The sequence below is a fragment of the Urocitellus parryii genome, chromosome 11 (assembly GCF_045843805.1).
Source record: "Urocitellus parryii isolate mUroPar1 chromosome 11, mUroPar1.hap1, whole genome shotgun sequence".
In the NCBI taxonomy this organism is placed as follows: domain Eukaryota; kingdom Metazoa; phylum Chordata; class Mammalia; order Rodentia; family Sciuridae; genus Urocitellus; species Urocitellus parryii.
The window spans coordinates 117,273,471-117,300,658 of NC_135541.1; the positions used below are offsets into that span (position 1 = coordinate 117,273,471).

General features: G+C 36.7%; 2 protein-coding genes across 2 annotated transcripts; one reads left to right on the forward strand and one right to left on the reverse strand.

The window, feature by feature from the left end:
• Positions 1-2,526: 2,526 nt before the first annotated feature.
• Positions 2,527-3,504, forward strand: Or6y1 (olfactory receptor family 6 subfamily Y member 1). Its single transcript, XM_026408005.2, has one exon. It carries the CDS (start codon positions 2,527-2,529, stop codon positions 3,502-3,504), a length of 978 nt encoding a protein of 325 aa, XP_026263790.1.
• A 9,136-nt stretch (positions 3,505-12,640) lies between these two features.
• LOC113196217 (olfactory receptor 10R2-like) lies at positions 12,641-20,463 on the reverse strand. Its single transcript, XM_026407985.2, has 2 exons — positions 20,434-20,463; positions 12,641-13,606 (listed from the first exon to the last, which is right to left on the reverse strand). The coding sequence occupies exons 1-2, from the start codon at positions 20,461-20,463 to the stop codon at positions 12,641-12,643; spliced, it is 996 nt and encodes a 331-aa protein (XP_026263770.2).
• Positions 20,464-27,188: the final 6,725 nt, after the last annotated feature.

The window sequence follows — 27,188 nt, forward strand, 5'->3', positions numbered from 1 at the left end:
TCACTACGTCCACATTGTGTGCACCTTTTGGTAAAGCACTGTATCTGCTTATTCATTCGTTTTCCCCTTTATTATAAAATACCAATTTTTATATAAATATATATATACTTATGCATATATATGTGTGTTTATTTTTTATTATATATATATACATATATATTTAACAGAATTTTGAGACTCAAAAGTAATTATTCTGCATTTCCAATTGTCCACCTGTTTTACTTGTAATGTACTGAGAACATATTGCATTGTTTTCTAAAGTCATTCTTAGAACTATATTTTCAGCCTATAATTTTTAGGGGCAAATGGGGGTGGTTTTAGGAAGAAGAAACACTAATTGTTTTCCTATCATTTTCTGGAATATAACCATTTCACTCAGGGACTGAACCCAAGAACATGGCTTTAGGGACATTTTTCCTATTACCATAGGCCAAGAAATTGCATCTCCAATAGTAGTACCACTCCTTGGTAGCCAGAAGCATGTTAACTTTTGTTGGAGACATGGTGAGAGTGAGCCAGAAGGCAGACTGGCTTAAAGTATTCATAAATAAATATAGAGTTAGTTTTAACTCTTGGACTCATAGATTAAACTTTGTCCCATTGTCCCAAATATAGGACACCTATAAAAACTCAAATGTAGCATATAATAAGATTGTTATTATTACATTATAATATAATAATGTTAATTAATATAACAATGAATAGCCTGTATATGATGATTTCCCATCATTTTAATGCACCTATGTTGATTTCATTGAAATATTTGCAGAGCTGAAAACGTGGAACTTAACGAGTTAAAAGAAACCAGAATGAAAGAAAAACTAGGGAGGATTCGTAAACTTTACCTGTTTATAAGCCTAACAGTCCCAATGCTCCACTAGCAAATACCAGGCTATGATTAACAAGGTCACATTGTGTGTGTGTGTGTGTGTGTGTGTGTGTGTGTGTGTGTGTGTGTTTAAGAAACTGTATTCCAACAGGAAACTGTGATTTGTTGAATTTTCTCTATTGTAATTTTTATTGCCTTTTTTGGTTATTCATCTCTGTCTTTCTAAACATAGATAATTAGGAGTTAATTTTTGTGCTTTTCTTCAGGACCAAAAAGCTATGATCTCAGTGGGAAGAGAGAAATGAATGGGGCAGACAGTAATTTTCCAACTGTTCTCCATATTTATGCCACAGAAGCAAGCAGTTGAGGAATGGAGGGCGAGAATGATCTGAACTCTGGAGAGAAGCAGAAGAGATCTCAAGCCGTAAGACACAGGGGAAGGGTGGAAATGGTAGACTGTTTAATGCCTAGTAGGTTCTGGAACGATTCTCACCCTGCCCAAGAAAGAGACCAGACATTTTGATGATTATCTGGACAGGAATGCAGAAGAGTCACTTAATAGGAAGGATCGCCTTTTATCTATCTATCTATCTATCTATCTATCTATCTATCTATCTATCTATCTATCATCTATCTATTTTACATAGTCTATATTCTTCTCAAACAGATTATGAGTTCTCTCTTCTAACACCCTTGAAAAAGTCCTGAAATAGCCTCCCCCATTCTCTTTAATTGTAACTGCGTGTTGACCACTTAGTTCCTTGTTGTTTGGGGTTCATGGTATCTCTAGGGAGGGGGCTGTGCAAGGCAGAGTATGTGTTGCTTTCAGTGAGGAGGTGCTGTGTGTGGGTAGGTAGAGTGGCCTGGAAAGGTAACAGCAGATACACTTAGAAACTGAATTAAACTCAAAAACTCATTTGATGTTTACAAAATGTGAGCGTTAACCCATTAGACTCACCTGAGAAATAAATTTAGTTATTCTGAAGGCTTATGTAACGTAACGTATGCACTTAGGTATAGAAACACAAGAGTGGAATTTGAATGTACTCTTTTTTTCAAACGCCTCATCAAACATTCTTTACAATGCATTGGATCAAAGGAAACAATAACCTTCACATTATTCATTCAATTTCGTTCTCTGAGAAGCTGGTGAATATTCATATCAAAGTTGTTTTTGCTCTTAATCCTATGGGTGTGCTCAACTATTTCCTTCATTCAAACTTTGCAACCTTGTTAGAGAAAAACAAGAGGATTATGTACATTTTACAGATTAGTGAGTCATCTGACCACTCTAGAGTCACATAAATGATACATAGAAAATGAGATATTGGGTCTTCTGCCTTCCTTACACTTACAGTGAACTGCAATGGTTTGCTTGTAGCAAAAGGGTGGTAGAAATGCCACTCTCCTATGTCCAGTGGTGACAGATGGACAAAGCACAGAACTGAGAACCAGAAGGTTCTAATTTCATGTCTGTGTGACTGTGAACTAATCTGAAAAAAATTAAAACATAAGCTTCCTAGTGTTAATCTTTTCTCAAAAGTATTATTTCTCATCCCAGTTCAAGAAGAAATATATAAAGGTAGCAAAGCTCCTGTTGAGATGAACTTGCTGGTGGTGGGCTCTCAGTGTAATTAGCCCTAGGCTGGTGGTTAGAACATGGGAGGAACTGACTTTGTCTGTGTCCACAGCCAGTCATGATCACCAGGATTCTGGAAGTGGATAATCGTACCATGACCACATATTTCATTCTTCTGGGATTTCCAACTCGACCAGCTTTGCAGCTTCTCCTGTTCTCTGTCTTCCTGGCCGCCTACCTGCTGACTCTGCTGGAGAACCTTCTCATCATCCTAGCCATTCGCAGTGATGGGCAGCTGCACAAGCCCATGTACTTCTTTCTGAGCCACCTCTCGTTCCTGGAGATGTGGTATGTCACAGTCATCAGTCCCAAGATGCTGGTGGACTTCCTCAGCCACCACAAGAGCATTTCCTTCAACGGCTGCATGACTCAGCTCTACTTCTTTGTGACCTTTGTCTGCACTGAGTACATACTCCTTGCTGTCATGGCCTTCGACCGCCACGTGGCCATTTGCAATCCCCTCCGTTACCCGGTCATAATGACCGACCAGCTTTGTGGTACACTGGCCGGAGGGTGCTGGCTGTGTGGACTCGTGACAGCCATGATTAAAATGGTTTTCATAGCCCGGCTCCACTACTGTGGCACACCTCAGATCAATCACTACTTTTGTGACATCTCTCCACTCCTCAACGTCTCCTGTGAGGACTCCTCCCAGGCTGAACTGGTGGACTTCTTCTTGGCACTCATGGTCATTGCGGTTCCCCTGGGTGTGGTGGTGGCATCTTATGCCACCATCCTCACTGCCATCCTCAAGATCCCTTCCGCTCAGGGTCGCCAAAAAGCCTTCTCCACCTGTGCCTCTCACCTGACGGTTGTTACTCTTTTCTACTCCACCACCCTGTTCACCTATGCCCGCCCCAAGCTCATGTATGCCTATAACTCCAACAAAGTGGTGTCTGTTCTCTACACGGTCATTGTCCCGCTTTTAAACCCCATCATTTACTGTCTGAGGAACCGTGAAGTGAAGGCAGCACTCAAAAAGACCGTACTTTGCAAAGGAAGTGGGCCAAGGGAAGAGGGAGATTGCAGTCGTTAAAAAAGTTATAGGCCTGAATAGGAAGAGGATTATAACACCTTTTCAGCCTCACCTTTATTTAACCATCAACTTCTAGGACTCAAATACCACTCGTATGTGTATATGCGTATATTATGTAGATATGAATATACAGTCCTAGAGGTATATACTCATATATACATACTTACGATAGGAGAACCATATTCCCGAGAAGTAGCCTCGATGACACCAAGTCAAGAGGCAAATTTCAGGCATTTAAAAGATCTGAAATATAGGCAGGGGGCGAGGGTAGAAGAATGCATGGGATAAAAGGATAGGGGAGGGAGGGAGACACTTTCTTCATACAACTTACCAAATAAATTCCAGACAGGATAAGCTAATCTAAAGAATAAAACTATCTTTCTGTTTTTAGGTTAGGAAAAGACGACTTTCTTTGTCTTGGAGAAATAAAAGATAAAGATGAAATCACTTTCATTCCTCACTGTTAAGTTTTTGCAAATAATAAATAATAGATGAAAATCAGAATAACAGAGTAGACGATATTTTCAGCCTATATGCACCATCCTTAAATATTAAAAGTCCTTTCAAATCAAAACTCTAAAAATCGAACCCTGAGTAGAAAAATAGATTAAGAATACAAGTGTAAGAAAAATTAAGTGATGCTATGGGTTGAGTTGTGTCCTACCAAAAGAGATGTGTTCAAGTTTTAACCCTTAGTACCTAAAGACAGGATCTTATTTGGATGTAAGATTTTTGCAGTGATGTTCAAACTAAAATGAGCTCATTGGAGGGGGGCCTGACACAGAATGACTGGAGTCATTATAAAAATGGGAAATCTGTACCAGGCACAAATGACCACCGAGGGAAGACACACAGGGAGATGACTACCAGGTGACTGGGTGAAGCATCTGCAAGCCAGGGGATGAGCAGTATGTCTGGTAAACACCAGAAGACAGAAGAGGCAAGAAAAGAGTCCTTCCAAGCCATGAGAGAGAACAGGTCCCACTAGCACTGTGGTTTCTGACCTAACTCCAGAGCAGAGACGACAAATTTTTATTATTCTAAAACACCCACGTTTTAGTGTTTTGTAACATCAGCCCTAGAAAACTAACATAGAAACCAAGAAACTTTGGTAATATTTAATATAAAAAAATATTGAACAATATTGAAATACCCCAATTTTTAATTGGTTATTTATATAAATATATTACCCATTGTGGTTAATAGCATAAGCACATATTTTGAATTTATATTAGATTGTATAAATTAAGAGAATAATTGTAATCCCCAGGGCAACCACTTTGAGAATGACTGCTTATAATTAGACAAATTATTACAAACTCTCTTAAAGTTAAATGGAAATATTCAGGTCCATTGGTTCTGTAATTTCAAATCTAGGTTCCATATTGGGGACATAATTTAGGAAAAATATATAGATGAAAATATTAAATTCAGCACTTTTAATAATATATTAAAACCATGTAAAAATCCCTAAACAGAAATATTTAGGCTAATTGTCATTTATCTATGAGAAAATTTTTATGCAGATATTAGAAGTCACATTTTTCAAAAAAAAATGGCATTCAATAATGAAAATATTAAATGAAAAATAATATAAGATTATATGGTATTAATTTAATTTTATAAGAAATTAGGAAAATGATAAAGAATTGATGGGTATACAGATAGATTTGTATGTATGTATATGAAAAAAAAAATCCTGAAAAAAATTTAAATCTATTTTAAAGAGTTTTTTTCCCAAGTTTATGGTTTATTTTAAAATTACCTATACTTCCTCAAAGTCCTATAATAATAACATATTAGTTTTATAATTACTATACCGCATAACATATTAACTACATAGGAAAAAAATCTTTCCTGGTGTTGCTGTTCTCTTTGAATGCACTCTTATCATTTAAACAGCCTTAAGATTAAAGAATCAGTGGATTGTAATTCTTGATTATAATAATATATTAAGGGATATGGAAAAGTTTGCCACACTTATCTCTTATCAAGATTTTAACTCAATTGAGAAATAAGAAAAATAATATGCAAAAGGAATTCTAAATATCGTGTTTTACTAATTATGAGTAGGTTGAAAGAAGTGGCTGAAAGTATAAAATAAGTAAGTATAAAATATTACTGAATCCTCCAACTGTAGAGACTTCTGCACTCAATCAACCAGAGTAGTCAGACATGTTCAGGTCTTTCACTATTGTTTTAATTTCCTATGACTAGTTGATTCCTAAGGAGAGGAAAAGAGAATGGAAATGTGTACGGACCCATTTTTTAGAAGAGGCAAGAGGCCAGAGTATGGAAAATCTTGCTTTGTGTAAAGCAAAGAAATTGGAGAGAAATACTTTCTCTGTGCATAATACACAATAATATTTGCAGTGCAAAAAGAATGATTATAAAACTGTGTTGATAACCTTAATATGGATGAAGATAAAACTTGTATGACAATAATAATATAGAGATGATATAAAGGAAATATAATAAGACAAAAGTGTTTATGTACTATTGAAATTAAATTGCTATTATTCCAAATTAGATTGTATAAATTAGGAGACTAATTGTAATCCCCAGGGCAACCAGTATGAGAAAAACTAAAAATATATTCAGTAAAAGAAATAATAAGAAATTAAAGTGTATACAATAAAGTAGCTATTTAATGCAGAAGGTAGTAATGTATGAATTGAAAAACAAAAAGTCATAAGATATAAAAAAACACAAAGATGGCAAACATAATATATTAAATACTACAACATGAAGGTAGAAATTAACAGAATATGCTTGATGTTGTGTGCTCATCCTTATAATCCTATGATGGTAAAACCCCTTCCACAAGCAGTAAATAAGAATGATACAAACATCCAACTTTATGTTTCTGTAAAAGATGTATTTAGACACAAAGACATAAGTCAAAAGTAAAAGAAGGGGAAAAGCTAAGCTTTGCAAAATGGTAACCAAAAGAGCTGAATTTTCTATATCAGTGTCAGACAAAATAGACTTTAAGATAAATATGGCTACTAGAGGTGAAATCAGACACCTTATAAAAGATGCAACTCATCAAGACTGAGCAATGTAAACATATTCACCAAACAACAGAGCCATAAAACACGTGAGTCAAAAACTGATGAAACTGAAGAGAACAATAAATAATTCAACAATAGTCAAAGGCTTCAATATCTCACTTTCAATAATTGATAGAAAAAGCAAAGTGAAAGCCAGGAAGAACACATAAAACTTAAACAAAATTACGAAATAAATAAACAACATATATAGACTACTCTGTCCCACAAGCAGGATACACATTTTTCTTAAATGTACATTCTTAAAGATAGACGTTTTATTAGTACATAAAGTAAGCCTCAATAAATTAAAAAGAACAGAAATCATGCAAAGTATGCTCTCTGCCACACATAAAATGAAATTATTAAGTATTATGTATTATTGTGTATTAGGCACAGAGTGTGGTAATTAAACATAGAAATTAACCTATATAGAACTAAATACCTAATGGATCAAAAAGGAAATAAAACAGAAAATTTAAAAATACTTGGATATGAGTGAAAATGAAAACAAAAATTCCACAATATATATCATGTGACTAATGCAGAGATTAGGGGCAAATTTGTGGTGGTAAAGATCCACATTTAAAAAGGAAAGAGATCTTTACTTACTCTTTTAACTTATGACATTACAAAAGAAGAACAAGTTAAGCCCAAAGCAAGCAAAAGGAAGATAATAATAAATATCAGAGAGGAGACAAATGAAATAAAGAATAATAAGGTAGAGAATATTAGCAAACCCAAAAGCTGATTCTTTGAGAGTATCTTCAATATGGACAAATCTTTAGCAAGACTAAATAAGAAAAGGAAGAAAAGAAACTCAAACTGCTAAACTCAGAAATAAAAAGGAGACATTACTCTTGATGTAGATGAATAAAAGGGGATTATAATGGAATATTATATATAATTTGTGTCAAAAACTGGATAACATAGATAAAATAGACAAATTCTTAAAAAAGACAAACTGAAACTGACTCAATAAGGAATCTAAAATATAAATAGATATACAACCAGAAAAACATTGAATTAATAACCAAGAAAACTGTACACAAATAAAAACTCATGCATAGATGACCTCATGGGTAAATTTTACCAAGCATTTGAAGAAGAATAAGCATCAAACTTTCACAAATTTTCAAAAAGCCCTAAAACATATAAGAGAAGGGAGTACATGTCCAACTCATTCCATGAGACCAAAATACTCTACACTTCAATGGTGCTGTGTAAATCACTTTTAATTCTAGTACCAAAGTCAAAAGACAGAAGCACTGTAAATAACTACAGCAAGAGTACATTGTTAATGGGAACACAATATAGAAAGATGGAGGTGTGACTGATTGCATAAAATGTGTAAAAGAAGTAATAATATGTAGTTTTTGTATGTGTTTAAATTTAAGTCATCATTAAATTAGAATGTTGTAACTAAGAGATAGTTTATGTAGAAACCGTGGTAATGACTGGCAAATAAAAAAACCACTAGTATAATAACAAAAGATGAAGAAAAAGAATTGAAGAATACCCCCAACAAATCACAAATCACAAAGTCAACAAATCACAAAGGAAAACTCAAGAATGAGGAAAAAATTAAAAAGAACAAAGTAACTGTGGAATTATAACTAAACAATTAAAAAGGCAGTAGTAAATCTTCACCTATCTCTATTAAAATATAAGTGGATTAAATTCTTCAATCAAAAGGCACTGGGTAGATGCATGGTTAATTAGAAAAGAAATCTAATGGTTTGATGACTATAAGAGACTTAATTTAGCCTGAAGGACATACACACACTGAAACTGAAAGAGATGGAGTAGAGAGTCCATGCAAATACAGCAAAAAGCAGTAGAGCTAGCTATACTTGAAAACATAAGATTTTATTAAAAAACTGTCACAAGTGACCAAAAAGGTCATTATATAATAATAAAGCTCTCAAATCATCTTGTACATATAATAATGATAACTAACTATATATATATATATATATATATATATATATATATATATATATATATATATATAAAACTTTGAAACACCTTAACATATAAAGCAAGTAGTTTGAGAACCAAAGAGAGAAATGGAATACAGTAATGGTAGGGGACTTCAATATCCTACTTTCAACAATTGATAGATCATCCAAAGAGAAAATCAATGAGAAAATAGTAGACTAGAATAATAATGTTTGCCAAATGAACCTAACAAACATATACAGAACATTTTATCCTGTTTGATCTCCAGGCTTAGGAAAGTAACCCTGGGATCCTGGTTGCATGGGATTGAAGCTATGTCACATGGCTCCTTTGGGGTCTGCAATGGGGTCTGTGTTTGGCCAGACGTGTTATGGGGGCCTCTAGTGGGTGTCAATTTAATGTACTCCCTCAGCTGACTTGTCCACCTCCAGGATCTCAGAACCACAGCTTGATGCTGGAATGAGAGTCTGCCTCCGGGTCCATATGTTAAAGTCTCTTACCTGGTGGATCTATCAAATAGCTTCTTCCTGGTCTCAGGTAGGACTACTTATGGGTCATTGAATTTCTCTGCTGGTAGTACTGGCCCTGGCCCACGGCTGAAAGGGTCTGAATATAAGTCACAAGACTAGAGCAATACCAAGGTCTATACCCTGCCTCAGAGGTCAGGGGTTGACATGTCTCCTGGTGGGTTTCTTGGCAAGAAGAACTGTTTTCAGATCATACTTGAGAGGACTGGAGCCAAATTGCAGAGCCACGTCAGGATCTTCTGTGAGACCGAGGGCTGAAGGTCCGCCTCTGGAGGTCCAAGCACACAGTCCTAGAGTGGGCAAGGTGGCTGTCAGACTGTAGCTAAGAGAGTCTGGAGCTGAGGGTCAGGATCGTTTCAGAGTCTCAAGGTGAGGCCATCTTTGCCAGGCTTTTTCCCAGAAGCACTACTATTATGTGGCTCCTCTGGAGTCCATTGTCAGACAGTCTCGGTGATAGTTTAAAAGAAACACTGGGTCACTGTCAAGTCCAGAACTTGATCTGGGGCTATTGTTGGCAAACATGCTTCTGAATTGGGTCTTTATTCCCAAAATGTCCCTTCTAGGTCTTGGTCTCCAGTGGGATTTCAGAGATTCCTACTTGAATTCCAAGACTCCTGTGAAGGTGTTTCTGTCCATCAATGTCTCTTTTTGCCCCCCACCATTTTTAACACTTTCTTCTTATCACTGATTTTCAACAATTGGATTTATATATACTTTGTTGTGATTTCAGTTTTTATTTTGCTTGAGTTATGTTGAGATTCTCGGATCTATGGGTTTATGACGTCACCCTGAATTGGAAACGTCTTAATCATTATTTCCTTAATTAATTAATTAATTTTTTACTTCACTCTTTCTTGTCTTCTCTCCTGGGACTTTTATTACATGCAAGTTTGACAAGTTCCTACAATTAGTCCTCTTGTTTGGTTTTCCCTTGTTTTCTTTCCGTAGGTGCTATCTTTAGGTAATTTCTATGGCTAGGTGCTTAAGTTAATGGAACTTTTCTTCTGAAATATCTGCTGTCAGTGCTATCTAGTGTTTTTTTTTTTTTTCAGTTCAGACAGTAATACTTTGTGGCTACTGGGAACATGAACTCTTTCTTGTATGAGTTCTAGGGGTCGGTTGATCTATTTCCTCCAGCAGTTCTTTCCCGTCTTCTGACAGATGTGCAGATTAGTACTCTTTCAAAGACTTGAGGGTATCCTGTTGCAGATATTTAGAGTTTCCTCTGTTTATGCTAATCCCATCTTTCTAGTCTTCTGTCTTGAAAACAACCCCTTTGCCTTCTCTATACCCAAAAAAAAACAAACAAACCCTAAATGCCCAATTTTCATCCCTTTAAAATTTTAACTTATTTTTGTTTCCCTTATGTTCAGACAGTGATGTCTATTACTGATGTTTTGTGAAATTTTATTCATACCAAGGTATAACTCATAAGAATAATACCAACTCCCCGGGGGAACTCAGGATCTGAGAAATAGCACCCCGTGTATTTTCCTGTCTACTTCATTTTCCTTAGAACAGATTTTAGTTAAAGTGAAGAGGAAGTCTTAACCAATGAAACATACAACGCAAGCATTAAGAATAGTTAATAAATGGTCTAATTACTGAGGGTACTGCTACCACAATGTAGGTTGCAAGAGGAATGTGGTAGGAGGCATGAGATACTTGACAGAGAAAAAAAAATAGAATTTGTCTCTGTGACAACAAAAGGGACTTTTCTAATCACCTCAAGAGATTTTTTTCAATTCCATTTCATGGGAATGTTTCCTACCTTCCCACAGGTTCCCCCTTCTACTTCTCTGATTATCATAAAATTGCTTAGGTGCTCTTGCAGTGCAAGGAATTTGCATAGAATCACACATTAATCTGTTCTACTTTATACACCAAGCTTATAATCTCCATAAAAATGTGCTTTTGGGGTTGGGGTAGTGGGGAATGGAACTCAAGGAGCTTTATCACTAAGCTTCCTCCCTAGCCCTTTTTATCTTTTATTTTATTTTTATTTTGAGACAGGATCTTGCTAAGTTGCCCTCTCTGGCCTCAAAATTTTTATCCTCCTGCCTCAGCCTCCTGAGTTGCTGGGATTTCAGGTGTACACCACTGTGTCCAGTCCCACGAATGTGCTTTTAAAAGGGGTTACCTGCTGCTTTATGTAACTAAATGAAGAACATATTTCCCATGCTGCCGCCCATGATGCAATGGAGCAGAAATAATTTTTCAGCATAAATTTCTTCCCAAACGGAGCTTCTAGAGATTCACTTACAGGTGACTTTATTTTTTTTTAACTAAGACAAAGATAAGAAACATCTGACCTTCTTACCATGACTTTCACATCAGTCAGTATTTAATCACAACGCTCTGTGCCATTGAGTATAAATAAGTATTGGAATTCATGGGGCCACTATGAGCTGTGCTTTCATGCAATAGAATACTGTTTGCTCTTCGAGACTAGAAGAAGTGTCAGAAAGGAGCCATAAGAAAAACTATCAGCAAACTGGACTTTATACATGGGATAAGAAAAACCCTGGATATTCTAGAACTATAGGCCTCATATCAAAGGAAGAAGTTTAAGGGAACAAATGCCAAATCCAAAAATATTTGGATAAACAATAAAATTAAGCTAAACTAAGAACAATGTTTCATAATTATAGGATTGAAGATATATAACATTAAACTTCTAGTCTAAGCAACCACGTGTGGTCAATCTGATAGAGAGGTGATGAAACTTAGGTTGCACTGAGATAAAACTGATTTCGAGAACAAGGCAGGTAATCATTTTAAGTCACCTAGTGACACATTTTAAGAACACTCTTAAACAAAATGGAAAGTATCTAGTGAAGAAACCAGATAAAAATTAGAGTTCTGTGAACTTTAATTCACCATTAAGTTAACAACAAAAACCATTACCCACCTCCAAAAAACCCTTTAGCTATTTTAAACATAATGGAGACACTTATTATCCATTTTCAAATATTTTAATTGTTTTTTTGTGTGTGTCAGTGAAATATTAGCTACATCTATACATCTTTATAGACAATAGGAACAAAAGAAGGAAGGCATATAAAAGTAGAACTTTACATCATTTAGAGACATTTACTATGTCTCCCATTTAGCAATCAACCAAGATTGCATTGCTTCAGGTGAGACTCCTACAAGAACAGAGCAGCGGTAGTGATACCCTTGGTCCTTTCCAAGATAGCTCAAAGTTAATGAATACTTTTCTATTATATGGATCATTTTGTGAAGGGCCCTACTGAAATCTGTTTAAACTGTGTAGAAATAGTTGCATCTTCTATACAAACTGCCCTTCACGTTTTACTTATCCTTTAATAAACAGGCTAAAATCACCCCTTAAGTGTCCTGAGAAAGCAAAATACTTATTGGTGTAAGTTTGAAAAGTGTTTGAAGTTTGGAACTGATTTTCAAGAAACCCAAGTTTAATCTGTACCCCACAAAGTCTATCAAAATAACGCCATGGGGAGCTTGCATTATGAGGTGAGTAAAGTGCTAAATAAATGGAAGAGGGAGATCGTCAGCATTGCATTTATTTCGGTATCCTCAGAAAGGATGTTTCCATAGGTGTGAGAAATATTCTCATTACAGAGATTTAGGATAAAATCTTACTCTGCCAAGCACTTTCCGAATGGCCACCTGCACATCCTTATTCCTAAAGCTATATACCATGGGGTTTAACAATGGAGTCACAACCGTGTAGGTCACTGTCACTAGCCTGTCTTTGCTAGACGAGTACTTAGCTGATGGTCGTAGATACACAAAGGAGGCACAGCCGTAGTGGACAATGACCACTGTGAGATGGGAAGCGCAGGTGGAGAAGGCTTTGCGCTTGCCCTCAGCTGATGGGATCCTCAGGATGGTGCGGACAATGAAGCCGTAGGAGATGCAGATGAAAGTCAGGGGGACCATAAGAGCTAGAACTCCCCCAATGAAGATTAATAGCTCATTGACGGAGGTGTCAGTGCAGGCAAGCCGGATAACCGGTGAGATGTCGCAGAAGTAGTGGTTGATTTTGTTTGGGCCACAGAAAGGGAGTTCAAAGACTAGGAGGGAGCCCGTCAGTGAGAACAGAAAACCAGCCCCAGCACAAGCTGCTGCCAGTAGTCCACACACCTGCCAGCGCATAAGGACAGGGTATCGAAGCGGGTGGCAGATGGCAACATAGCGATCATAACCCATCACCCCCAGGAGCATGCAATTAGTGACGGCAAAACCCAGGAAGAAGAACATCTGAATGGCACAGTTAGTAAATGAGATCGTCCTAAGCAGAGACAGCAGATTTATGAGCATCTTGGGCAGAATGACTAAGGTGTAGCATGTCTCAGAGACCGAGAGGACCCCCAGGAAGAAGTACATAGGTATGTGGAGACTGCGATCTTGTCGGATGACAGTGACAATAGTGATGTTCCCACTTAGAATAAGCATGTAAAGGCACAGGAAAAGAGCGAAGAGGATAAGTTGGATTTTCCCAAGACTGGAGAATCCCAACAACAGGAACTCTGTGACAGAGGAGAAATTAGATTGGTTGACGTGGTCCCAGAGATTAACCTGCAGAGAGCAGAAACAGAAGAAGAGATTGTGTACCTTCAAATGTGCAATTAGTTCCACCTTTATAAGTTGAGTAACAAAAAATAAATCAGAGAAAGTAAAAGGACCTGTGCTAAAAAGAAATACTATGTTGATCACATCACTTCGTAGTATTCTTTCCAAACACTGTGATTACATCTGTCTTCAGTGACATTTCTGCATCTTTTAATGTGTGTAAGTTTAGTTGTTCTTTCTCATACAGCCAATTCAAATACTAAGGAATCAAAATAGAAATACTCTGTATAATGACCCTGGCTTTGCCATTTACTATCTGTGCAATCCTCTGTGCCCCAGATTCCTCATCTATAATATGGAAATGTTAATAGTAGCTCTCCTAGATTTTCACAAACATTCAATCACTTAATGGAGTATGTGCATCTTCTAAGCTCTTAATAATTGTCAGTTTCTGCTGTGTGTGTTACTTAACTTTAATGAAGTGACTACTAGTTCTCTTGTTTCTTGTTTCCTGTAAATGTATATTTACCCAGAGGCTTTATTTTGTATTTTTAAACCCTATTACTTTATTTTAACCAAACGACTGGACCAACATCTAAACCCAATTCCTATTGGGGTACATTTTTAGTGATAATAATATTGGGCTGATTGCACTTTATCCTTTCCTTTAATGACACAACCTAATTGGTTGACCCTCTTGATAGTAGACAGTTAAAAGGACCTTAGCATAGGAAAGCTTTTTTGTCATATTTAAATGTTCTGGGGAAACATGAAGTTCTCATGGCTACTTGGTCCGACACAGTGTGTCATTCCATTAAGAGGGACCTGACTTAAAGTTCTGATGGAATTATAGCTTTAAATTCAAGAAGGAATAAATCCAAGCTATCAGACTTCTCCTCGATGTGAGCCATTTTGTCTCCTCACCTTTTCTCTGGAGTTCCAACAGAACTCAAAGTTGCATTTACCACACCTGACCTTGAAGGGTTTCCAGCTTGTCCAATTTCACCTTGTTAAACAGTGGGCAAATTCTTTCCCCTTTGATTCAACAACAATAGCAACAAACGTTTTTGTTTCTTTGTTTTGTTTTTGGTACAGGGGTGTGAACCCAGGGGCACTCTACCACAGACCTATATCAACAATCCTTTATTTTTTATTTTGAGACTGGGTCTCACTAACTTGTTCGTGTTGGCCTCCAACTCGGGATCCTCCTGTCTTAGTATCTGGAGTTGTGGGGATTACAGGTGGGCACAATCATGATGGGCTTAACTAAAATCAAATTTGAATTTGATAAATCAATAAGAAGTCTTGAATTAAATGAAAGCACAGAAGTGAATTACAAGGTGAAAACTATTTCACCAATGTAGCTCAACTTAGGAGACCAACTGGCACCTGATCCTATGCATTTGAGGTACAATTCTTTCACCCACTACCATTTCTGAGTGTTTTCACTTAAGTCTTTCTCACTGATAAGAGAGGGTTTGGAACAGAAATATCATTTCTGCTTTTGTATTCAAATGAATCATAGTGACCGGTGGTAGACTAATAGGTAAAATCATGTTTCCTGAGTAAAGTCACTACTTTCATTAATTTATTCATTTTATACTGTGTTCATTTAATTATTCTGCTCATTAAGTTAAATTAATGAGTGAACACATTTAATAAGCATTTATTGTCTATGGTACACAAATCCTTTAAACTGCACAGCATTTTTGGCAAGAATGATGCTAAGTCAACTTATCTTCTTCACAAACTTCTTCTTTTCCCAAATGTGCCAATTTTTTTTAAAATGAAAGTTTTTCTGCAGCAAGATTATGTGTTTTAATCTAACAGCATCCCTCCTCTGTGATTTCACTCATCATTTTCTTACACCTGAAAAACCTTCATTTACTTTCAATCCATTCCTGATCACCCAGCTGACAATTGCAACCACTGGCTATTCTGGTCTCCAAAGATAAGAGTGATATAAGCTTACCTTTCCTTTAAACTTTCTTTTAACAACTTCCTATTGTATTCTAGACTGTATCATGAAGCACAGCTGTCTCTACTTTTTTTTTATTGTTGGTCTTTCAAAAAATTACATCTAACTTGATATATCATATTTCACAGTTTGATTCAAAACGGTTATGAACTCCCATTTTTACCCCGTATACAGATTGCTGAATCACATCAGTTACATCAATTACATTTCCATTGATTTACATATTGCCATTCTAGTTTTTTATATACCAGAATGTAAATGACTTGGCGGTAAGTTTATATCCCCAGAACAATGGAAAAGCAAATTGCCACATAAAAGTTATTTGTTTAATCAATTATTAACTATTTGATGAATATTCCATTAGATATTAAGTCTTTTAGAAAGGGCATCTGTAAAAGGTATCCTTCAAGCTTATGAAAGAGATGGTAGTATTTTTAATCTTGGAAGGAGATATATGAGACCCGAGATCGATCGAGTCTGCAGCCTATTAGATCTAATGTATGAGATCCCGTCTGTAGACTATTAGATCACATTGCATAGCTATAATTGTAACATCGCATCATAATCTGTCACACAATCAATGATTTGTAAACAGCTTGATCCAGTACTCATGAATTCCCCTACCATTGCTCCCCCCAATTACTTTTGTTCCCAATACTTTATACATAAAATAATGAATAACAATACTAACACCACTGGGTTCATCCTTGAGGAATGCAATTTATTTACCTCCTCAGCTCCCATTTCTGAGGTTTATGCAGTAGATTATTGTCCACAGAACTCTAGAATAGTGAGATTCAAGGAAAGCGGGTGGTCTGTAAAGAAAGGCAGTTCCATTAGACATTCATTTGCTAATGAGATTTTTCTAATATTCCTTTGTCAAAAAATACTATTTTCAAGTGATATTTAAGAATGGAAGGTGAATGTCCTAAGCCCATTTTTAACAGAGAGCTATGGTCTTTTTCACTTATCCAGGGAAGACTTCCTAAAGGATTCAGGGATGGTTGATATAGAGGGAGTCAGGACTGTGGTCTCTGTGGAATTTGGTCGAATTGGTGATGTTCTATTTTATATCCCTCCTAAGCCCCACATTGTGTGTATTTTCTATGTTTCTTAACTGGTAAAATCCAATGAAATTCAGTAGTATCACAACCATTTCTATTTCTAAAAAACTGTATTCCTCTCTTTTCTACCACTGACATCTCCATGTCCCAACCTGTATTCCTACCTCCTCTGCTGAGAATTCTGAGAATTATCCCCCAAAGCATCATAGAAAAATTTTTTCTTTTGTCTCTTATTAGTTATGGCCTCAATATGCTGGTAGATATTTATACTTTTTAAAAACTCCAGGGAGCCATTATTGCAACACAATTTTTGGAACAGTTCCATCTTTCTCACAATAAGCAAAAAGGATGCAGAAAACATCATGGATCCAAATCTCACAGGTCCAATCGGGGAAAAAGGAACAGGAGAAAAAAAAATGGCATTGGCCATTAGTTGGTTGGTTTTCCAAATTTCTGGCTATCTCATTAGAAACTGAAGGCTGATGCAAACTAAGGAAAGAAAAGTGAATTTGGAAAGTGCTGCATTATGAAGGAGGTAGCACAGGGCTGTCTTTTCTGAGGTCTTTCTTAAAACTATATTTTATATTCATGTGTTTATTATATATGTGTTACAAACAAATCTGATTTTAGAATATTTTAAAATATATCTCATTATTGGAACCGTGGGATTACATCAGGTGTTCAGTGTTCAGGGTTTTTTTGTTTTTTTTTTTTATAAAATTCCTATTTAGATAATTAAATCATCAGGCCTAACATGAGTATTCTTTTTTTGTTTGTTCTTATTAGTTATACATGACAGTAGAATGTATTTTGACATATTATACCTATATGGAGTATAACTTCCCATTCTCTGGTTGTACATGATGTGGAGTTACAGTGGTTGTATATTCCTATATGTACAGAGGATAGTAACGTCCCATTCATTCTGTCTTTCCTATTGCTATTCCCTTACCCTTCCCTTTGTTTTTCAGGTCTTTCTTGCAAAGGTGAAACTTTTTTTCTTCCTTTGACTTCACCAGGACAAATAAAGCCATGCTTTATCATTTCCAAAGAAGAAACAAGAGTTTTCCCTTTTAGTTTAGGTTTATTAGAAACCTGCAAATTCACTGTTGCACTAAGTTGAGGAGAATAGGATCACAGGAAAATGCATAGGGGAAAGAGTATTTTTTACTTTCAAAGCTAGAATAATGAAGAACAAATCTGAATGAAAGTCATAATGAATACTCTCTTTAAAAAGGTTAAAACATACAAAACCAGCAAATTTCAAATTTCAGAAGAGTTTAGGTTTGGAGATTGCTCATGGGAGTTGTGGAGTATTTAGGTACAAGTCACAGTCGGCGATACGCTGCTTTTTCCTAACCTTCTAGAAATGGAAAGATTACCTTCCAAGACTCTGTCTCAAGAGGAGGGAATGGAGTAAAGGATTATGCATAAACTATCCTAGATAGCTTGGCTATTGTTTCTAATTATTCTTATTTTTTTCTGTAGGTCTCTGGTAGTCTGGCTCAAAATAGATGAGAGGGGCTGTGAAGTTGGAGAAAGAATAACTAAGTGCCTATTTATAGGTCTGTGCTAATGTTTGCCTGCCCTGAATTTGAAATTAGGTTAAAAGTTAAGCTGTCTATTGCTGGAGTCATGCAACCGTTTTTAGACTTTCAAGTTCCTAGAAATTGTTAATCTTCCTCTGCTCTGTCTTAAGATTTCATGAGTGAGTCACAAGAGGATGGCAGGGAGAACTAAAGGCCCACAGCCACCAACTCTTCCTCCACTTGACCCTATTTGCTATCTGTCAGTGGCTCTCAGCGGCTGCCCTCAAAGCAGCAGAAATTGCCCAAATGATGCAATTCCTAACTCAGTCTTTTAAGTTAAATTAATCAATTTTCCCCCCACTGGAGTACAAACTTGAGTTTCTAATAAACTAGGTATGAAACATTCCATCTCAAGTATTCCAATATGGATCATGTATGCAAATAAAGTATAATATTTAGTTCTACATTCAGAGAAAGATATATACATTGAATTCTAGCTCAAAATGTCTAGCATTTTTTTTAGATGTTATCTATTATCTCCAATGGCTTCAACCCCCAGCCATCAATCAGTTCCAAACTACTGTGAAAGTGACTTTTTCTTTTTTTTTTCCATGTAACCAGGAACTCCTCCCAAATATACATATGAAAACTATGAAGTGTAAGTTTCAGTTGTATTTTCTATCAATTGCTACAGGAAATAAATTCTAATGTCATAAGCTACCATTTTTTTGGATTCTAGGAGATAAATGCTCTCAAGAATCTTAGAAAAAAAATCAGAAATATTGCATTGACATATATGAGTTACACAAAGGTATCTGGTGATGTTAAGATATGTCCAGTGTTTCCTTGACCTACAGATTGCAGTTAATGGTCATTTCTCAAATCTCAAATCAATAATTCCACCAACAGTCTTATCTCACAGTTATACAGAGAATGATGGGCTCACCAGCTAAGGTAAAGGGCTGATATGGGCAAAAGGAAATTACTTCTCTTACACATTATTGCAATTCTTACACATTATTGCAATTATCTTGACTCTTTCAGACTATCCAATAATTTGGAGGTAAGCTGAATTTAATTTTCTTCCTAAAATACTTACAAAATTACATTTCCTACAATAATTTCCAAATGAATCAATGATTAAGAAGGATTAGGAAAAATTTAAATAAAATAATATTTTGTTAATGTTATAAAGTTAAACCAAGGAAAACAGGAATTAAAGAAAAACAGGAATAAATCTTAGCTGTTCCCTAGCGTACCAATAGTTTTGAAGATAATGACTACACACTGGAAAAGAACCACATTGTAAAAGGCACTTGAAGGCCTTTGAGTTACTATAAAAGCAGGCAGATTCTGGAATGTAGCCATGATAACATTTTTAATCTGAATGAAAGTCATAATGAATCCTCTCGTTAAAAAGTTAAAACATACAAAACCAGCAAATTTCAAATCAGGGAATAGAGTTCAAAGAAACCAGAGCTGGAGAAAATCCTGGAAATGAAAGAGCTAGAGAGAGAAAGGGAACAGAGAGACAAAGTTCCAATACTATTTATTAGTTTGGCCAAATATCTGGCTGAACTGTGAACCACATATGGGTAGAATACATACAAAGAAACCCAGAAGTATGAAATAGTTAAATAAACAAAAGAAATACCATCCAAGAAAACAAGATCTCAATTTGAGTCTGACCAAGTTCCTTGCCTGTTAAAACTAAAAAAGACTAATATTTGCCAAATTAATATAACAGAATCTTTACATAACATTCACCAAGACCTGATAAAATCTCAAATTATTTCTTATAAGACTAACCATGACATATGGCCCATTCTAAATTAATGTGATAACTCAATGTAGAGTAGTAGATCATGATTTTTAAAAAATAATGATCACTGTGCCCACTAGTCCCCAGAGGTCCAAGGAGATCCCAGAGATGAGGCCTTGGTTAAGCAAAAGTGAAGTTCTTGATTTATGTGAGAGAAAAGAATTTCAGCACAGGCTGGTCAGAAACACAGACAAAACATTCTTTAGGAAAGCAAAGGCATATCTTGGGGAGAATGTGTGCTATCTCAAGAGTGAGATGCTATGGGGGTCAAGCAAGGGATACACTTCCAAGGGAAAATGTGGGCAATCTACATAGGAAGAGGCAGCAAACCCCTGGGTGTGGAGTGCTGATATTTACACAATAGCAGGGGCTGGCCTAGAGGTGGAGCTAGGGCAGAATTACACAATCTCACATGAGTTTTTCCTGTGCTTGCGCATTACCCTTGTGCTAGTTTTCGCAGTCAAGGGCATGGTCAAGGGTATGGGCCTAGGGAGTGGGCTGGGTTGCTCAGGAGTTAGAAGTGTTCATGGGTGTTTTCTGCATTGCAATGACAATTGGGTGCTTCTCTGAATACTCAGTCTATCTTACTTTATCCTGTATCCCCAAATTCCTATCTCACAATTTTACAGAGAATGATGGGTTTACTAGCTGCACCAGCAAAAGAAAATTACTTTTCTTACACATGATTGCAATTCTTACTAAGTCTTGTTTTCTTCTGAACTTTTAATAAAGGAATTTTTATCCCTAAAAAAATCATAAATGATAATACTGTCAATAGAATTCTCTGCAGAAACCATGTAGCTGGAAGGAAGTAAGATGATATATTTTCAAGGTGCTAAAAGTGAAAGAATAAAAAAGTCAACCAGAAAGGTGGAAAACAAAAAGTACATCCTACGTGATTTTGTTGAACGAAGTTTGGGTGACTAAAAGCAAATCATTAGTTCCTGGGACTTGGGGTGGTAGAGGAGAATAATTGGGAATGAGCATGAGGAATTTTTTGAGTGACAGAAATACTCTGAATCTTGATCATAGTGGTGGTTACACGTATGCCCACACTTGTCATTATGATACCTCCAGTTACAGGTGACGAGTTCTGCTCCCTCAAATGTTGAAGTTTGAACATTAGAGAAGCATGCAGAGGCAAGCATATAAAGCAGGGTTTATTTAAAAAGGGGTAACATAGGCTTCCCCCCGGAGAGGGAAGGGGGCCGTGGTTAGTATCCTGATATCCCTAGAAGCGAGGTGTTCTGCCTTAGGCATCCTTGGTCCTCCTGCCCTCTTCCCCTTACCTTTCTCTTTCCTGCAGACATGACTAGGCCCAGGACTAGGCCTGGGAATGCTCAGTGGGACGGTCAAAAGGTGGGCAACAGGTGGGCTGAAGAGGGAAGGGCAGGATGGAGCAGCCCAGCTCACATATTAACCACCTTATAGCTCCCTGTAGGGCGGGGCAATTCTGGGCCAGGTTACCTTAGCAACAGGTTGGAGCAGGGGCAGGTTCTGGATAAGGGAGCAGGAAGGGCTCTGAAGGAATTAACATTCCAGTCCCTCAGGGGACAGTCTCTCCAACTTGCTAGCACTCACTCAAAATTGGCCTGACTGGATCTGACCTGACTCGGTTTACTTATCTATACTGACTGCCTCTCTAATTCTGGCTTCAAAAACATGTCAAATCATGTACTTAAAATGGATGCCTTTTATTGCACGTGACTCATGTCTAAATACATCTGCTTAAAAGATGAAACAAGCAATCATAAACACACCAGATGGAAGAGCTAATGCTAGGGAATATCTCTTTAAACTTTAAACAGGAAAATGTTTCTGAGGGAGGACAGATAATAGAGTTATATATAGATATATGTGTGTGTGTATGTATATATACATACGCACAGATATATACATAGTTATTGACAGCTATGCATACATGTAGTTAAACATATACACATATATATTTATATATGCATTCTAAATAAAAGAAAATTATAAGTTAAATCTAATCAATATAAAAAAAGCTCACTCATATTAAAGGACACTATTGATCCCAGCACTCAGGAGGCTAAGGCAAGATGATAAGTTAATGAACAGCCTGGGAAACAGAGAGACCCCATTTCCAAAAACAAAAGAAAGAAAGAAAGAAAGAAAAGAAAGAAAGAAAGAAAGAAAGAAAGAAAGAAAGAAAGAAAGAAAGAAAGACACTTGAGAAGACAGAATTATGAAGACATGTACTTGGAGAGAATTTTGTTTGTTTATGAGCATTCAATTTAGTAAATATAAATTACTAAATGCAATAATTTAAAAACAATTTATTAAAATGGGCAGAACCAAGACAATTTCCTAAGAAAAAATAGGAAGAGCCAATAGGCAAACGAAAAACTTGTTCAACATAATTAGAAAAAAGTGTAATACAAAATAAAACTAAATGAGATACTACTACTATATACCCCTCTATAATGATTAATATGTTAAAAATACACAACAAAACTACCAGGACTGAAACTTTAAGAGTCTGTGAAACAACTTGTAGGAGTGACAATTTGCACCCAATCTGGAAAACACTTTGGGTCATAAGGTAGTTAGTTTACATAATACGTAGCTACTTTATGACCCATAATGTTACTTCTAGACACATAACAGATAAGAATGAAAATAAATGGTAAGACTTGTTCAAAACACATTTTTAGCAGGTTTGTTCATAATAGCCAACAGGTAGCAACAAGCAAAATGCCCTTCAGCAGGTAAATGAATAAAGACAGTTTTGCATATTCATTCATGGCAATAATATGCAGCAATAAGAAGAACAATCTACGCACAGTAAAATGGAGGATTTCTGTTGGAATTATATTTTGTGAAGGAAGTTAGACACACCAGAACACATACTACATTATTGCCTATGAATTTAGTTAAATGAATGCAAATTCAACTACATTGATAAAGATTAATATTGTGTTTTTCTAAGTAAGAAGTCAACTGGAAAGTATCATGAAATAATTTTTGGAGGGTGACAGAAATATTGCATATCTTGATTGGTATTGTAGCTGAGTGGGTATCTTTATTTGTGAAACTTCAAAAACTTATATTTAAAATTGTTGAGAGCCACAGCCGAAGGGGCCCCAGCAAACTTCCAGCTGCCAGCAAACTTCCAGCTGCCGGCTGATGATTGGCTCACAGCGGCCCCAGCAACATCTAGCTGATTGGCTCCTCTGTGATGATGCTCATTGGGCTGTTTCCCTGCCCTTTCAGACCACGGAGCTGCTCATTGGGGGACTTCTTTGGCTCCGCCCACGCGACCCAGCCAATCGGCCTCAAGAGCAGCAGGATTGTGGGAGGTGGTGAGGCTTGTGGTTGAGGGAGAGGCTTGTGGGAAGCCGGTGGTGGCAGTTGGGCTCTGAGGGTTTTTCCTGAGGAGCTGTTTTGTTTGGCCTGCGTGGTTCTAAAAATAAAGTTCGTTTCTTTTGACAAGTGGCTCCTGAATCGTGCCCAGCCAGACTGCAGCATTTGGTGGCTCGTACGGGGAGGGACTGAGGGTAAGTAAACTGCTCGCCCCTGAGGGCACGGCTAGAGGATGGGTAGCCAGTTTAAGATTCTTCTTCTGTTTTGCTTCACTTTTGTTTTAAGTTGCCTGTCCCTGGAGATGAGTGAGACAGAAGGAAAACCGCTCACATCTGAGGAACAGTTAGGGAGAAAGGACGGATGCACATTTCAGGAGGATAGAAAGGCTATAATGATTTTCTGTTGTTCCAATTTTGTTTCATTCTGTTTCACTTTTGTTTGGCGTTATCTTGTTGGGTTGTATTATAGTTATAGTAGAAATATTCAAGTAAAAGAGAAGGTCTCTCGAGCTAGTCAGACAGAGAAAAAAATTCAAGTAAAAAAGAAGGTCTCTCGAGCTAGTCAGACAGAGGAAAAAATTCAATTAAAAGAGAAGGTCTCTCAAGCTAGTCAGACAGAGAAAGAAAGTGTAAAGCAGAAAAAGCCATCAGGGGGAAGGTTACAACAGGACACTGCTACTAACAGCATTCTATCACCAGAGGATGTAAGTGTCCAATCAACAGCACCACCTCCATATGCTGGGAGGCTCCCAACCCCCGCAGTTGATAGTTGGGATCCTGAGACAAGATCTCAAATATTAACATGCCCTGTATTTGAGGCAGGAGGGCAGCGAGTTCACCATGCTTTAAATTTCAAAACGGTGAAGCAGCTAAAAGAGGCTGTAACAACCTATGGTCCTCAAGCACCCATCACTGTAAGCTTGGTCGAATCCATTACCAACTTAAACATGACGCCAGCAGATTGGGCTAATATGTTTAAAGCTGTGCTAAATGGAGGACAATACCCATTATGGAAGGTTGCCAATGAGGAATTTTGCAAGGAGACGGCTAGGCGAAATGCAGCAGCTGGTTATCCTCAGAGAAATCTAGATATGTTCTTAGGAAAGGGACCTTATGAGGATCAGCAGCAACAAATTGCATATGATCCTGGTGTATAAGCACAAATAACTGGAAAGTATCATGAAATAATTTTTGGAGGGTGACAGAAATATTGCATATCTTGATTGGTATTGTAGCTGAGTGGGTATCTTTATTTGTGAAACATCAAAAACTTATATTTAAAATAATTTAATTTTGTGATCATTTCTAGCAATTATAGAAATGCAAATTAAAAGTACTCTAAGATTTCTTGCCACTCCAGTTAGAATGGCAGTTATCAAAAATACAAGCAATAGTAAGTATTGGCGAGGATGGGAGGGGAAAGGCACACTCAAACATTGTTGCTGGAACTGCAAATTGGTGCAACCATTATGGAAAACAGTATGGAGATTCCTTAGAAAATTTGGGATGGAACCACCATTCAACCCAGCTATCGCTTTCCTTAGTTACCCAAAGGACTTAAAATCGGCATACTATAGTGACACAGCCACATCAATGTTTACAGCAGCTCAATCCACAATAGCTCAACTATGGAACCAACCTAGATGCCCTTCGATAGATGAATGGATAAAGAAAATGTGGCACATTTATATAATGGAATATTACTCAGCCTTAAAGAAGAATGAAATCATGATATTTGCAGGTATATGAATGGAACTAGAGAATACCATGCCAAGTGAAATAAGACAATCCCCCCAAACCAAAGGCCAAATGATTTCTCCCATAAGTGGATATTGATCTATAGTGTGTGTCGGGGGTGTGGGTAGGAAGAATGAAGGAACTTTGGATTGTGCAGAGGGGAGTAAGGAAAGGGATTGGGCTGTGGGAAAGGGAAGGGCAGTAGAATGAGACAGACATTACTACTCTATTTACATGTGTGACTTCCCTCCTAGAGTGACTCTGCACTATGTACAGCCGGAGGAATGAGAAGCTGTGCACCATTTGTGTACAATGTGTCAAAATACCCTCTACTGTCATGTATAACTAATTAGAACAAATTATAAAATTTAAAGTAAGAAAATAAGATAAGGAGAGAAGTGAATGCAAAAGGCAAATTGTAAATCTCCCATGGCCATATTTTTTAAAAAAATTCTGATCAAGAAACTGTACTCAAAAACTCAAAATATAGTATATTAAAGTGGTGAAAAGGAAAGGGGAGGAGAAGACTATGTTTTGATGGTCTTAGTATAACGTGCACAGCAAGAACAACAAAATCAACAGTCAGGGGTGATAACTTAAAAATTAGTTTGCAGAATCCTACATCACATACGACCACAAGAATGGAATCCTAATTACAATAACTTATACTTCATGTATGTATAGGATGACAAAATGCACTCTAATATCATGTATATCTAAAAAGAATTTTTAAAAAAATTAGATATGCCAACATTCAAAACGAGCCAAGTCGAGAAGCTCCACTCCCAGGTCAACATTCCCAAAATAACACAAGAGGGAGCTCCATGGCTACAAATCCAGGTCCATTTTCACAGACTGTCCTTCCCTTCTAACAGCAGAAAACCAATCTCATATAAGCATGCATTCTGAAAAAGATCACATACGTGTCTTCATGAAGTTATTATAATATAATCAGTAGAATATTCCTAGAAAATCACTGTGTCAGTGTAGTGGAAACCTTGATGTACCCAGACACTCCTTTAGGCAAGGGGCCTTGTCACCCCTGTTTTCTGTAGTGTTTTCAGTAGGGAGACTTCCACATTTTACCAAATACGTAGACACCTTGTCCAAAGTGAGCCCTTTTTCTGGAGAAAACTCTACCTATGCTCAGACTCATGAGGTCCATAAAGCCTCAGCTATTCTTAAAGCATAGCCTGGGCCTATTCTGAATGGTTCTTCTAGCTACACAGTTCTCTGTTGGCTCAGCCAAGCCTGGCCCTAGAAGTGCATTGGATTTGACTTCTCCCTCTGGTCAACATGCTCTGCTCCTGTGTGTCTATTAATAAACACCCCACTTGCCAAGTGTGCTTCCCACCGAATACAACCTGCAAGAGCCCAGAAGATATGAGAACAAAATGAAAGATGAACACTTGAAGCAAACATTTCAAAATGAGCGAAAATAAACTTAAAGTGATAGAAACTATGAAATAATAGCAAAGATTGGAATTTAAAAGAATGATTAGAGAAAGAAATGTTTTAAAAGTGGGGGCTAGATCAGGAAGCAGAAATGAAAAGAAAATTGTTTCATAAATAAAGTCCAAACTTGGAGGAGCAGAATACTAAATAAATAAACTAGATAAGCCAATCAGGGAAAAAATGAGATATAAAGTGAAAAACAATTCTAAAAATAATACTAGAGAATGTTTTCTGTATGATTCTATTGTGATAATTTGTAATCATGAATGATGATTGGCATATCAGATGCCATGAAGTTATTTATTTTGGGGAAAAGAGAGGGAGAAAAGGAAATGTTTGTGATGCTCTGTTTTTAGACCTATTCATTGTTCACTTTGTGATAATCCTTCCATGTGTCAATTATGATTTGTATGCTTTTCTGTGTGTTTGTGTTTTGATTAAAAAGGTATACATGAAATATTTTTATAGAGTCAACGTATTTTATATGAGAATAGTAATCATCTTATTTTCTACTCTGAATTTTCTGTATTTCTCCTGAGTTTATTTTTATTTCATGTTTATCCCTCTGTATTTCATGTTCAAGCCTTTTTCAAACATCCAATAACAGGTGAATGTTTAAATATATTCAAGACCATGGCACATAAAAAGCTTGTTTGAAGTTCTTTGTACATGAGAAA

Coding starts and splice junctions, on each gene's coding strand:
- LOC113196217 (XM_026407985.2), bottom strand. CDS start 20,463: ATGCCCTTGACTGCGAAAACTAGCACAAGG. Junction 13,607..20,433: donor CTGCGAAAACTAGCACAAGG/GTAATGCGCAAG, acceptor TGCTCTCTGCAG/GTTAATCTCTGGGACCACGT.
- Or6y1 (XM_026408005.2), top strand. CDS start 2,527: ATGATCACCAGGATTCTGGAAGTGGATAATCGTACCATGACCACATAT.